Source organism: Urocampus carinirostris, chromosome 9 (assembly GCF_059441175.1).
Source record: "Urocampus carinirostris isolate Australia breed hairy pipefish chromosome 9, RoL_Ucar_1.0, whole genome shotgun sequence".
NCBI lineage: Eukaryota > Metazoa > Chordata > Actinopteri > Syngnathiformes > Syngnathidae > Urocampus > Urocampus carinirostris.
In genome coordinates this window covers 31,359,202-31,374,361 of record NC_142357.1, presented here as the reverse complement: position 1 = coordinate 31,374,361, position 15,160 = coordinate 31,359,202, and the positions used below count along the sequence as shown (strand labels likewise).

General features: G+C 38.5%; 1 protein-coding gene across 1 annotated transcript in view; it reads left to right on the top strand.

The window, feature by feature from the left end:
* Positions 1 to 8,291: 8,291 nt before the first annotated feature.
* Positions 8,292 to 15,160, top strand: part of ehd1a (EH-domain containing 1a) — a 29,221-nt gene continuing 22,352 nt past the window's right edge. The window contains exon 1 of the mRNA XM_088343495.1: positions 8,292 to 8,992. Within this exon, the coding sequence (XP_088199621.1) occupies positions 8,604 to 8,992 (389 nt within the window). The 5' untranslated portion in view covers positions 8,292 to 8,603. The remainder of the gene's footprint in view (positions 8,993 to 15,160) is intronic.

Below are 15,160 nucleotides of genomic sequence, written 5' to 3'. Positions count from 1 at the left end.
GCGTTCGGAGCACAATCCGAGTACCAGAGCGACCTGCTTCCCGCGTCCAGCATTCACCGTCATGGGCGCAACCCTTTCTCTTTCTTCCAATAAAACTTGTGAGAAACGCAACACAAGTGGGTCCTGTCTCCGTTCTGGTCTTGACAGCAATAACATTTGCAGGATCATATTTTCAAAATAAGAGTAGAGCAACAAAATATAAATATACATTTTTCTATTCATAGCATGATATTTAAATCTATTTTCACAGTCTTGTATGCGTGTTTAGGGTAGTGAAGGCCCTGGGGAAAACTCCATAGATAAGAGCATTATTTCATTTCAACAATATTTATTTTATACAAATAAGAGAAATACTAATAATAATGAGAAAAGGTTTTTAATGTATTTTTAACAAAAATTCACAAGAAAATGGTCTTGTAATAAATGCAACCGTTTATAAAGCATTCAGTAATTCTGTTATACTGTCAGGACCAGAACGGAAAAAGGACCCAATTGCGTTACGTTTCTCACAAGTTTTATTAGAGGAAAAAGGACGGGGGAAGCAAGTCACTCTTGTACTCGGATGGTGCTCCGAACGCGGAAGTGGATCTTCTGTAGCGAGCGATGGCGGTGTCAGGGACGGAAAAAACGGGTCGTAGCCGGGACTGGAGAGCAAGCGGTGGTCGGGGTCGTAAGCGAGTCGTAAGCCAGAACGGGAGAGTAGACGTAGTCGGGGACAAAAAGAGGTCGTAAGTCGGGACGGGATAGCAGAAGTGGTCAGGATCAAAACAGGTCGAAGTCTGGGACAGACGGGAGCCAAAAATGGGACAGGTGGGAGTCAGGGTCGAAAAAGGCTTGCCTAGTGTTCACTGAGGTTTGCAGACGGACAGACAAAAGGGGACAGACAGAACTGGGTTCAAATACTGACAGGGAGCCAATCAGAACCCGCAGGCACAGCTGAGTTACATCAGTAATCATGACATTCACGTAGAAACGCCTTAGAAAAAGTCTTCATCGATTACTTTATGTAAATTCATCCTAGTTAATTGAGTTATAATAAGTGTGGGTATTTGTTTTTTTCCCCTTCTTAATATAAATGACGTGAATTTGTTGGTGCATGCAAAACACAATGAGCACAGATAATTTTCTTTTCGTGTTTTATGGGCAGGGAAGGTCTGTTACATATTTACAATCATTTTAATGATTAATTTGTTTCTCGCCCACCTTGCTGTCTTAAGGAGCAGCCAGTCTGAGCGCAAGCACTTCGTCGCCTTACCTCAGGACTGAGACACAGCTTTCTTTTCTTTTTCTTTCCCTTTCTTTCTTTCTTTCTTTCTTTCTTTCTTTCTTTCTTTCTTTCTTTCTTTCTTTCTTTCTTTCTTTCTTTCTTTTTTTCTTTCTTTCTTTCTTTCTTTCTTTCCTTCTTTCCTTCTTTCCTTCTTTCTCTCAAGTTCACACCTGTAAGTATGAAAATATTGTTTTAAATATTCTCACAACAGTGCTATTTTTTTGTTAAGTATTTTAAGATATCTTTATTATCTAATGGTATCCTCAGCTTTCGACACATAGGATTGAATTCTTAAAGGTTGTGAACGCTTGCTGTAAGAGATAGTCTGGATGCAATCGATGATTTAGCTTTATATATGGCAATGGAAACCAATTTTTATGTTTAAGTGCAAATTCGTAGCCAATTCTAAGGATTTTCTCAAGGTCTGATGTCATGAGACTTCTGCAACAGAGTAGATCTTCTCAGAATCTCTGCTGCTATGATTTCCCTTTGACCAAGGTGAGTCATTGTCAATAATGAAAATTGTGAATGTACCGGGATTCATTCAGCAAACACAATGATATATTTGTACTACTTCTTTTGATTCTGGACCATTTACTTTCATAAAGTCATAAAACGAGGTGAAAGTGCAAACTTGATAAGTTTATGGCCCTGTTTTCTTCACTTGGGTATGAGGTCAAAAGTCATCGTTCATCACCGCTGGTAGTAAAGTTGATTTTATTTTCCAGGGGAAAAAAAGAAATACAACTGAAATATACGCCCTTAAAATGCGCAAAAGTAATACATTTATTATGAACTTATAACATACGATCCAAAAAAATCGCACTTCCTGACCTCCAGCATGGATTCTTCTTTCGTTTATCAGGTGAACGACCTTCATTTCATTGGCGTCATAAGAGGAAAACTCTAATCTTGAATGGGGGTTAAAATCCAAGGGCGTGATAGTACTTGACTCGGGTTTATTATATGTGGGCCGTGTTATCTTTTAGGAGCTTGTGATAGCAGTAAATGATTTGTTCAGCTAGCAAACTGCCACCAAGAGAGGGCAGCAACATTTTATGTTTGAGCAGTTTTCTGTTAGAAAGTTGATGAAGCAAGATTCCCAACATTTTCCAATTAATATTCAAAAACCTTTTTGTATAACCTCTTCGAAACAATACTCATCAGGAAACAATGATCACTTATACATATCTTATTTATTATTCCCAATTTTAAATGCAGGGATGTCAAACTCATTTAGGCTCCAAGGCCCGGTGAAGACATTGTGATCATCGAACAAATATGAACTCCAAATGTTAAACTTTGTTTTTCGGTATTATTCTTCATCATTCAGCCTACGTTAATAACCTACCCTAGATATTATCACAAACGGCAAGGGATCTTTTCTAAACACAACGTATTTATTAAAAAAAACAATGTGGAGAAAGATGTTTGGCATTGAATGTGTTAACTAGTTTAACAGTTGAAGTTTTACACCTGAACCAACTCACCACACCGTACAAACTCAACACTACCCTCTAGCGTCTGGATTGCATTTGGTTTGCATTTACAGTACAGTATTAATGACAAATTCTTAAAATTTGATAGAAATGATCTAGAGACTCGTTTCTTTTTGTGATATGCTCAAAAATCGATGACGAGACGGATTAACTCGACTAACATGCCTGTGTTACATGCCTCTTGCATTCTTCTTTTTGTTGTTTAACCGAATCAAAAACGAATGTGTTTCACTTTTCCCCACCAAAAAAATCTCTTTGTGCACCTTTGGGTCTCACCAGCTGTAACAGCATCTCCATATGGGAAAATTTGGACTTCCAGTGGAGCTGCTGTTATCTTTGGAGGGATAACCGATACCATTTCAATGATATATTTGTATTTTATTATGTATTTTATGTCTGTGTTGTCAATAAAATGGGATTACAAATCAGTCTCTCTTATTTCTAAACTCAGGCTTAATTTATTTTCATCAACATTGCAAAAATGTTCTTTATTTTTAAGCCGAGAAATTTTTGGCCCGAATCAAGTGGAAGTCAATAGTTTTCGAATGCTCTAAAAGGATGAATTTAATAAGAAATACTGTATATAACTTGTTCAAAATAATTAGGTATATATAATGACTCAACCACAGTTATATAAAATGTTAATTTATAAAATATAACTTTCCTGTAATCATAAGAAGGAATAACATAAAGCCACAAACATCGTGGATGGCTATAATTAAGTTACTGCAAAAACAATAATAAGATAATAAGGGTGAATTCTGTCCCAAGATTAATTATATGCGGCCCTTTCACTTCCTATATAATGTGGCCAACTTTTTTAATCACAATTTGAGATAAGAAGGGCGGCACAGCGGCGTCAACCCTAAAGTTCAGAGGTCCAGGGTTCAAATCCAGCTACCTGCCTCCATGTGCAGGGTTTGCATGTATTCTTATGTGTTGGCTTCCTCGGGGCATTCCAAAAACATGCATGTCAGGTTAATTGGTGACTCCAAATTGTCCTTAAGTATGAGTGAGAGTGGCTGGCTGGCAACCAGTTCAGGGTGTCCCCTGCCCACAGCCAAAAGATAGCTGGGATGGGCTCCAGTACCCCCGTGACCCTACTGAGGATAAGCGGTGCAGATAATGGAGGGGCTAAGAAAGGAGCTAGCCCATCACAAGGCCTATCTTAATTGGATTACAACTTGTTGGTAAGTAAAAGAGTGGAATTTTAAGACAAATCTGAAAAATTCGGAAAATTTTCCAAACTATTGTTAAGAAAGGCTGACAATAATGAAATAGTTGCATTATTAAAAGGAATATTTGAACCCAGGTTTGGTGAAATATCTTTTTTATAATTCACACGCATGGTGCACATTAAAGCCACAGTGTGCAATATTTGACCACTAGATGTCACTATATGTTCTAATGCGAACGAAAACCAGTGCCTTGAGCAGTGTAATGGCAAGATGCCAGACAAACATGGCGACGACTTCTAAGTAGGGATTCCACTATGTAAGATACATACAAATATCGACCTATGTTTTTTCATAAAAAAAATAAATCAATTGGTATGATAGTTAATGTATTTCTGCCTAGTAATCTAATCAATGTTTTTTAATGAAGAAAGGTTTGTTCTACCACTTGGGGGCACTGAATAGTACCCACTGTCCCTTTAAGTTAATGTACGTTGGTAAAAACTGAGTGTGGAACTGGAGAGAAAAACAAGACCAACCACAAGCCATTTTTTCCTGTAAAATAAGTAACTAACATGTATTAGAGTGCTCACCAGTTTACTTTAAGTACAGATGACAAATAGTATTAATTAATGAAAATGAAATATAGGCATTGTTGTAAATGTGATCAATTTTGATTATTTTTTGGAGGGAGGGGCTTGCTTTAGAAAGTCAAGTGACAACACGGACATGAAAAAGTAATTAGAGTCGATTGTAACCTAAAACTTTAAATTTAAAGTCATAAATGTAATGCTTGTTTTTATAGGGATTTGTTTAAAGATAATAAGTGGAATACAATAATACAAAATAGGACACACTGTAAAAAAGCGGTCAAGTCATGTTTATTTGTATAATAATTGATGTGTTTGTTACCTCCCGTCTCGATTACTGTAATGCACTACTCTCCGGTCTCCCAAAGTCCCAAATCAATCAGCTCGTACAAAATGCTGCAGAGAGGCTTTTCACTAAGACAAGAAAGTTTGATCACATTACCCCGATTTTAGCTAAACCTGCATTGGCTCCCTGTTAGCTTAAGATGTGATTTTAAGGTTCTGTTGGTAGTATACAAAATCATGCATTGACTTGCTCCCTCATATTTTTCAGATTTAATTTCCCCCTGTTTTCCAGTCCAGAGCCTTCGCTCTGAAAATGCTGGTCTAAGAGTCAAGTCAAGTCCTATTTATTTGTATAGCCCTTAATCACATAGAGTATCAAAGGGCTGCACAAATCAAACTACATACTATTATGACACCATCCCCTGATATTGTCAACATAAAATATAGGTTATTCTTATGCTATAGAATAGAAGTGTATTTTAAGCTTAGATTTAACATTTCCACTGAGGTTACAGATCGAATCTCAGGGGGAAAAGCATTCCACAGCACCCGGGCCCGGATGGAGAACGCTCTCGAACCTGCGGATCTCTTCTTGGCTTTTGGGATCACTAGTAGACCAGCGTTTTCAGAGCAGAGGATGTAGAATCTAAATCTATCTAAACTAATTCACAAATCAAAAATTTGCGTGTGTGTCACCAACGTTTTTGAAGCTGAGAGCTACTTTTTGTTACTGAAGGGCTACACGTTTGATATGCAGTTCTAAAATGAAAACTTATCATGTCATTACTATGTTGTTACTATGTTATTACCATGTTGCAATTATTAAAAGTTGAGTAATTGTAAGCTCAGTCAACCACTCAAACATCACGCCAGTTAGAAATCAAATTTCCTGGAAAAATCACGATTACCCATCACTGATGGGCTATTTTCAGAACCTGTCCATGGGCTAGACAGAAAGGCAGGCAGGCAGGCAGGCAGGCAGGCAGACAGACAGACAGACAGACAGACAGACAGACAGACAGACAGACAGACAGACAGACAGACAGACAGACAGACAGACAGACAGATAGATAGATAGATAGATAGATAGATAGATAGATAGATAGATAGATAGATAGATAGATAGATAGATAGATAGATAGATAGATAGATAGATAGATAGATAGATAGATAGATAGATAGATAGATAGATAGATAGATGCATGGATGGATAGATAGATAGATAGATAGATAGATAGATAGATAGATAGATAGATAGATAGATAGATAGATAGATAGATAGATAGATAGATAGATAGATAGATAGATAGATAGATAGATGGATGGATGGATGGATGGATGGATGGATGGATGGATGGATGGATGGATGGATGGATGGATGGATAGATGGATGCATGGATGGATGCATAGATAGATAGATAGATAGATAGATAGATAGATAGATAGATAGATAGATAGATAGATAGATAGATAGATAGATAGATAGATAGATAGATAGATAGATAGATAGATAGATAGATAGATAGATAGATAGATAGATAGATAGATAGATAGATAGATAGATAGATAGATAGATAGATAGATAGATAGATAGATAGATAGATAGATAGATAGATAGATAGATAGATAGATAGACAGACAGGGGGGCGGACTACGGTTCGCACACCCCAATGGCTTAACAAATGAATGTGGTACCAGAGTTTTAACAGTAATGCAACAAAAACACAGATTTTGTGAGAATTCAAAAAAACTCAAAACAATCAAATTTGAATTCTGTTACACAAGCCTAAATGAGTTCCGCACCCCTGCTGTAGATCAGGTCATGGGGCTGACAAATTATAAAACACCATCTAAAGTCATAAGCGTAACTTGGAAATGAAAGAATAACTACTGACTTATAGTTGTGGGATTTTTTGGATCATTGGGAAATAAACTAAATATATATTTAATGCATACCTGTAAACCTCCAGGGCTCCATGCCCTTTCAAACGGTCGGATTTTCCCTTACAAAATAATCTTACACCATATTTTTTTTCAAACGTGTTTATTTATGTAGTTTAACATGTTGTATTGTACATGTGTTTCGTCATATCATAATTTTTGTTAATTAACATTTTATTGTGAGATCCTGAGTTGCTCGAAATGAATGAGGTTTACTATTAAAAAAAGTTCAAAAATTAAGTACCGGTAGCTTGGACGTTCACTGTAGAAGGAAAAAACACATGCAAATATAATTAAGTAGAATAATACATTTTCTTATTCAAATTATTAATTAATTTTCTGATTAAATTATTGTTGATATTATACTGATTAAAGGGATAACCACAAACCTGTCTTTTATCATTTTCTCCTTTTATCCTCCCTTTTTTTTCTTAACTTCTTTATACAACATAGTAATTCGTAATATAATGCATCAAAGCAAGTGAGCCGTTTGAGAAATCTTTAATGAGTTGAGCCGAAAAAGCTGCTTTTCTAAAAAGAGACGGACTTCTTTTCACTACACAACTACCACATGAAATCCAAGGCGGCAGACGCATGGGCACAGTAGCACGCTTGCAACGAAAAAAAAAAAACAACAATACAGAGATAGAGGCTACCGCGGCGAACTCGTTTGACTTGATTGATTTGCTGTTTCGTGATAGTCGGTTATACCAGATGGTACCCATCATTGACAAATTTGCGTTTTTCAGTACAGATTTTCTTGTACGTCGTACACGTCTTAAAATGCATAATAAACGTACTATGTACGGCAAACACGTACAGGTTGACAGGTATGTTAATGGATGAATTACAAATTTTTTTTGGGGGGGTTTGAACAATTTTATTGACACTTTTAACAGCAAATAAACAATGTGAGGTTTGAACATTTTTTCTCAACACTTTTAAAAGCAATTAAGCATATTCACAATTTCGTTATGGGCAGCACGGCGGCGCAGTGGTTAGTGCATGTGCGGCACAGTTCTAAGGTCTTGGGAACCTCCTGTGTGGGTTCAAATCCAGCTACCAGCCTACCTGTGCGGAGTTTATATGTTCTCCCTGTGCTTGCGTGGGTTTCCTTCGGGCACTCCGGTTTCCTTCCACATTCCAAAGACATGCATTTCAGGTAGATTGGCCGGTCCAAGTTGTCCCTAGGTGTGAATGAGCGAGCGAGTTGTCTGTCCCTGTGTGCCCTGCGACTGACTGGCAACCAGTTCAGGGTGTCCCCTGCCCACTGCCCGATGATTGCTGGGATGGGCTCCAGCACCCCCGCGACCCCACTGAGGATAAGCGGTGCAGCTAATGAGATGAGACAATTTCGTTATATCATTTTCTAACACTATAACGTTTGAACAGTTTTTATCGACATTTTTAACAGCAATTAAACACATTCACAATTTCATTATCGTGTTAAAAACTAAATACTGTCACACAAAAAAGAGGAACAAAATTGTCCGCTCTTGCTTTCCGTAGAAGGTCAAGTCAGCTGACGTCACTTAGAAAGCCGTTAAAGTTATTAACGTAACTATCAAGTTAAAACAAAATAAAATTGTCCTTCTGATAATTAAATTTATCTTTTATAAATAAATACATTTTTGAATTGGGAAACGAGTAAATCAAAAGGAGCGCGCGGCGCTGTTTGGCTAGCTAACACCGCGGAGGGTGGGGACAAAAACTTGGCAGACCTCGCCCAGCCATTGCTTCATTCCGACGGGCCGCTAACCCTCGAGACGCTGCCAGTCAGCCGCCCTCTTTCTCCAAACGTTAACGTCCTAAAGGGGGATTCTGACACGACTAAATTCCATTCACCATGTTCCGAAAAACCTTGAAAAAGGACCCTGAATTGTTCCAGAACGTGGCGGACGGTCTACGGCAGCTTTACCGGACCAAACTGTTCCCTTTGGAGGACACGTATCGATTCCACGACTTTCACTCTCCTGCCCTCGAAGATGCCGACTTCGACAACAAGCCCATGGTTCTGCTGGTGGGTCAGTACTCCACCGGGAAAACCACTTTCATTCGACACCTCATGGAGCAGGACTTCCCTGGCATGCGTATCGGCCCGGAACCCACAACGGACTCGTTTATCGCGGTGATGCATGGGGATCAGGACGGGGTGATCCCGGGTAACGCGCTGGTCGTCGACCCGAAGAAGCCCTTTCGGAAACTCAACGCTTTTGGAAACGCCTTTCTCAACAGGTACATCGTATTCACGCTTTTCACCCAAAAGAGTAACTTATTATTCTGTTTTCATACCTCTAACACAAATATACTCAAATCGTATCGTTTAAATGAGTCCCACACGCCCTTTTTCCACGCCATATTTTTTTAGTTTCATTCAGCGACAGGTTGTTACACAATATTGTTAGCATTCTCACGTTTGTGTGACTCTTCTGTATTCATCATCAAACGTGAGTCAGGCTTTTAGCACGTCGGCATCGTAGTTCCGGGGTTGTGGGTTCGAATCCCGGGTCAAGTCAAGTCGTGCTTACTTATACTGTATAGCCCTTAATCACAAAAGTCTCAAAGGGCTGGACAAACCACAGACCATTGCGGACTACAGACTATTATGACACGATCCCCTGATCTAAATCATACATGAGGGCAAGGAAAAACTCAAAAACCTCAACATGAGGAAAATGAAGAAACGAAGAAGGGACCGCACATGAGTCAAGTCATGCTTATTTGTATAGCCCTTAATCACAAGAAGTCTCAAAGGGCTGCACAGACCATTACAATCTACAGACAATTATTATACCATCCCCTGATCTAAAACCTACATGAGGGCAAGGAAGAACTCAAAAACTTCATCATGAGGAAAATGAAGAAACTTTTGAGAAGGGACCGCACATGAGTCAATTCAAGTCAAGTTTATTTGTATACCCCTTCATCACAAGACATTTCAAAGGGTTGCACACACCATTACAGTCTCCAGACAATTATTACACCACCCCTGATCTAAAACCTACATGAGGGCAAGGAAAAACTCAACAACCTCAGCATGAGGAAAATTAAGAAACTTTGAGAAGGGACCGCACATGAGGTATTCCCCCATCCAGGATGGCCTGGCTGCAATGGATGTTGACTTGACTTGACCGTCTTGTTCACGTGCTCTCTTCGATATTAAAGTTTCTTTTCAAATTGGGTGTAGACCAAGGGCGATTTTGGGCTCAGAGCTTTTGGGTACTGAGCACCCAGATCAGGGGTGGGCAAACTAGAGCCCGCCAAACAAAATATAATGAAGACTCTATATTAGTAAATATAGTGGCAAGTTGGTGGATGTTTTCCTTAACCACTAGGGTCATGGGGCCCATCTCCTGTGGTGTGTCTTGGGCAAATAGAGCCTGTTGGTGCCCATCCCTCTCCAGACCATCAGATCTTTCCACCGGGTCTAATACATTTCCTTTTTTTTGTCCCTATTGTGGGTCTGCAACAAAAATACTAAAAATCACTACAAAATTACTACACAAACAAATATCAGATTTAGTGCTTTAAACAGGATCTAACATTATTTTGTTTTCATTCTTTTTAGAAAGAAACTGTATGATACTTAAAAGCAAGTACTACTTTAATTCTATGAATCAAAAGTATTTTATAGAAATATTAAAACAGAAATACTAAAAACATACTTTAGAACTTCTCCCAAAACATTGTTTGGAAAAACTACTACAGAAATACTACAAAAATACCACTACAGTAAGACTGCATTACAAATTACTTTTACATATATGTTGCGACAGAAATACTACAAAAATACTTCTTCATAGATATTACGACAGAAATACTACAACCTTACTCCTACAGAAATACTACAAAGATTCTACTATGGAAATAATAGAAAAATGCAACTGGTGAAAAAACTACAAAAATCAAGCTACAGTAATGCTACAGCAATACTGCAAAAGGATGGGCAAATATTTTTTGGGAAGGAAAATGATGCAAATTAGTCACTGAGTCTCTGTAGTTCTACTTTTCCTTGTGCTTTTTAGCAATCGTTTCTGGTTTCTCGACACTATACACCAACATCTCGTAGTCAAATAATACCCTTTAGGTGTAAATAGTTTTCACATACTCCCATTTGAGAACCACCAGTCAATGGTTCCCTTCATGTCAACCCAAAATCAGCTGATCCAGCTCACACATCATGACGTTAGGATATTCTTGATAGAATCGTAGTCCACTTTCTCCCTTAGCCACATACTTTGCGACCACCTGGCACACTCTTCAAGTAGCTTCTTGACTAAACACAGATTGTAGGTGATGTTGCCTGGCAACAGCTTCAACTTTCTCTACCCCCGAACTGCAAATTCACGGCACCAGCAGGAAAACTACCTTCCTTATTGCCCCAGCAGCCCTTGTGCAAGAGCATTGTCTGAGCAGGTTAAAGGTTCACACGTATCATTGCTTGACATTGTAACAAGCGAGACTGACTCAGCGTGCTTATCTTAGATCCCTGTTGTACTTGAGTAAAAGCTCATTCATTAATACATTTGGGTTGTTTAGTCACACAAATACAGAAAGTACATTATGAGTATTGCATTATATACCAGCTCAGTAGCCTAGATGGTAAGGCGCCCGCTTTGAGACTGGGAGGTCGGTGGTTCGCGCCCCGGCCGAGTCATTCCTAAGACTTAAAAAGTGGTCGGCGGCGCCCTCTGTTGGCTGCGGCTGCATCGGCTCGCTACAACGGGTCAGGTGCAATCGACATTTCGTTCTGTGTACATTGTTACACAGAATGACAATACAAGGAAATTATTTATTATTATGCCTAACACGTGTACAATGTGTCATGGTCTGGGGAAATTGAGAAAAAAAGGAAACGCCCACTCGACCAGGGTTCCGCAGATCCTTGAAACGTCTTAAAAGGCGATGAATTCATTATTCTAGATATGATTGAAATGTCTTTAATGCAATTTTCGAAAGTCTTGAAAATGTTAACACATTAATTATATTTAGATGTGTTTGAACTGAAACAAACATTTATGTAATGTAAAAGCATTTTTATATAGCGCTTTTCAAGTCAATTGTCTTTTTGAATAATTCACCAATTTACTTTCGTGGCAACATTGTGTGACCACAAGGAGAGTCTTGGACAAAATCAACATTAATGTCATGGAAGTGAGCGCTCAAAGTGTAAAATTTGGAGCAGTGTTAGTCTTTAAAGGGACCGTGTGTAATATTTAGTGCCTCCTAGTGGTGCAAAAAAACTTAAATCCGGCAATCGGGTTTCATAAAGCGAATAAGCAAAAAATGCGCAGGTTTTTTTGAGCTATTGGTGTGTGAGTGTGTGTGAATGGGTAAGTGTGAAGCACATTGTAAAGTGCTTTGGGAGGTCTTCATTGACTTGAAATGGGCTATATAAATGCACACCAGTTACCATTTATCGATGTATCTGGCTACTTTTTTTTTTTTTAGCTTTGTAGCTAGCTAACTTTATACATTTTTAGCTATATAGCAAGCTATCTACCTAGCGTTTTACATTTTTGTATGCTTTCGAGCTAACATTTGATCACTTTTTACTATTTTAGTGAGTTATCTAGCTTCAACTTAGTTTTTTACCTGAGTACGAACTTTACAATATTATTAATATTTATATAATCATATTTGGAATTTGGATCCTATGTAAACCAAGTTTCATATTTAATTTTTCCATATTTTTCTCAACATATTTCCGTTCCTACAAAAATATTTTATATAGCTGATGTTATACTTTACAACTTATTTCATTTTTGTGCTCCGTACAGCCCTTTGAGGCGTTTTTTGATAAAGGGCTATACGAATAAGTATGACTTGACTTAACTGTCAAAATGTTGATGGGGTTTCAGTCGGGCCTTTCAGAGTAGATTAATGTTTTAGGTTTACCCTCAATACACATAGCAACTTCGAGCAGAGACATTTACTTGGGACCATAGAGAAGATTAAAATTAAATTCAATGAGAAGTGTCTGTCCGTCAAACGTTTTTCACCATGGCTAAAAGCTCTGCCAAGTAACGTGTACCAGGCACGATGTATTGTTTGCAAGAAATATTTTGTTTTGTTTTGTGTGTTTCAATTGTGTTTTCGGCAACTTAGTCTTAAATTTGATTTCAAAAGACTTGAATCGAACTTCCCTTAACCTGTAGAAACCCTGTTGACTAGTAAAATGCAGTTTTCCTCTTCCTTACCTCTCTTACTCTAAGTTTGAGTCATCAGTTTTTCTTTTCCATCAAAACAACCAAAAGACAGAGACACACCGCCAGAAGTGGGCTGATCCCTTACACATAGCTACAGCAAGCATACTCATATGTTGGAACATGTAACTCCACTCTGCCCCTGGTGTTTTTTTTTTGTGTGTGTCATCATCTGTGTAAAAAGAAGTTTGTTTATAACACTTCATCCTGTAGACAATGGTTGAATGCCTCTCCATCCCACCCCCGTTCTCTACTGTGGGGGCATCCTTTGCTGGAACAATCACACCAAACAAAACGCACACAAATTGTTTTGTAATGAATCTGACTTGGTTTGTTTTTCCGATCTTGTGAAATGGTAGATTTGTTGACACTGAATTTTCGCATGATAAAATCTCCATCTAGAAATTCTGATTAGAATTAAAGATTGCTAAATTAGAAGTGGCACTTCAGGATAAAGTTGTAATTAAAGACTTAAGAAAAAAAAACATTTATCTATCTGCCTTGGTTATATTCCTCAAGAGGGGTGACCGACAGCAAGACAAAACACCTACAATAACAAAGAAAATAAAAAAAGGGGGAAAAAATAGCAAAAAACACACACAAACATTTTTGGACCATGGCCAACCCAAACACCGAAACAAGTTAGGCACCTCGGCACCTAAGTTGGTCATGCTTTCTTCCCTCCAGATGAAACGGGACACAAGAAAGGCGGCCCTGTCACTCGGGTCAGGGTGACACAACACACTCTTTTGTTTAACAGCAGGGCCCGACAGCTTTCATTGGTTTACCCCTGGCGCATCATACAGGTGCCCTGCCCATCCCTTAGAACGCGTCCAAACATCCCACTATCCTTTTACGACACCTCTCCACTCATTCCTATTACCAACAAAAAAAGTGCCTTGTCTTGAGGGGCCATCTCCTTGTGAGAGGTAAGAGAATTCTCCCACCGTGGTCTGCTGCGTGTCGTAAGAGGCGACTAAAGTGGAGGGAGCGAGGGGACTGGGGATCCTCTCCTCTCTATCTCTACTGCCTAAGAGACATGAAATGAAAATTCCATTTCCTAAGAGACAGCAAGGCAAAGAAAGGGAGGCGGGAGACCGAAAGCTCTCGCAAACCCTAGTTATAGGGTCACTAAATGTGAGAGGATGTGGAAGTAAAGCGACTGAGTGGAAGAAAGAGGAGATTGGAAGGATGATGACAAAAAAAAACAGGATTCCAGATAAAGTAAATGTAAAAATTTTTGCTGTATTTCTCAAATTTTACGTATAATACCGAGTATCGTTCAGTGGCGTGCATTCAAGGGAGGCAGATGAGGCTGTTTTAGTTGTTATCATAAAAATATAAAACATAATTATATCAAATGTTATATTTATTCAGTGTTAAAATTCTTTCTCATTTAACTTAAACATTTTTTTTATTTTTTTTCACATTATATTATGAATGTTAATAATCCATTTAGTATGGAATGTTTTACTGTGCTGAGTGAGGCACACAATTCGCTTGCCTCATGGCAGAGGGCAATAACGAGCTCTAGAATTTTTAATTCCGCGCATACCTGATCCACAAAAATAGAATTAGTGATAGCATTAGCAAGCTAACTGCAAGTCAAGCTGTCTGCGTGGACTTGTTTTCATATTGGAAGATTACATAAGCTTTTATTCAAAAGGAGCAGCGCATAGACTTCGTTTATTAGTTAAGGTAAGACAATAACACTCAGTGCTACAGTTTTTTTGCTTTCTTGCTCTGTCAATCAAATGATGAATAAGATGTAGGTTAATTTATTTGTATATCTCACCAGGCTTGAGCCTCACTGAGTGTTATTTAATGGTGAACTAATAAATAAGAATACACTTACAAGCCCAATTGTCAACATTTTGAACTGGACTGGGCAAGAGTGGCTAGCAAGAACTTTCGTGAACTGCTAGCAAAAACTGCAAGAGCATGAATTGCGGGACTCTGAGATGACCACCTGCAGGCAAAATTCTTCTTTCCAACATAACTGGCCTGACTGAAGTTCTAATTAGCACACAGTTGTTCTCCCAACTTATTACACTTAACCATTTAGCCAAGAAAATAGAGCTTCGCTTTCGTTCCTCACTGCCCACAAATGAATATTTCAAGACTTAGTCTCGTGATCAGAATGGTAGCTGGGCTAACTGCCATTCTCAACCACAACCGTCTTATTTCAGTGTTTTGG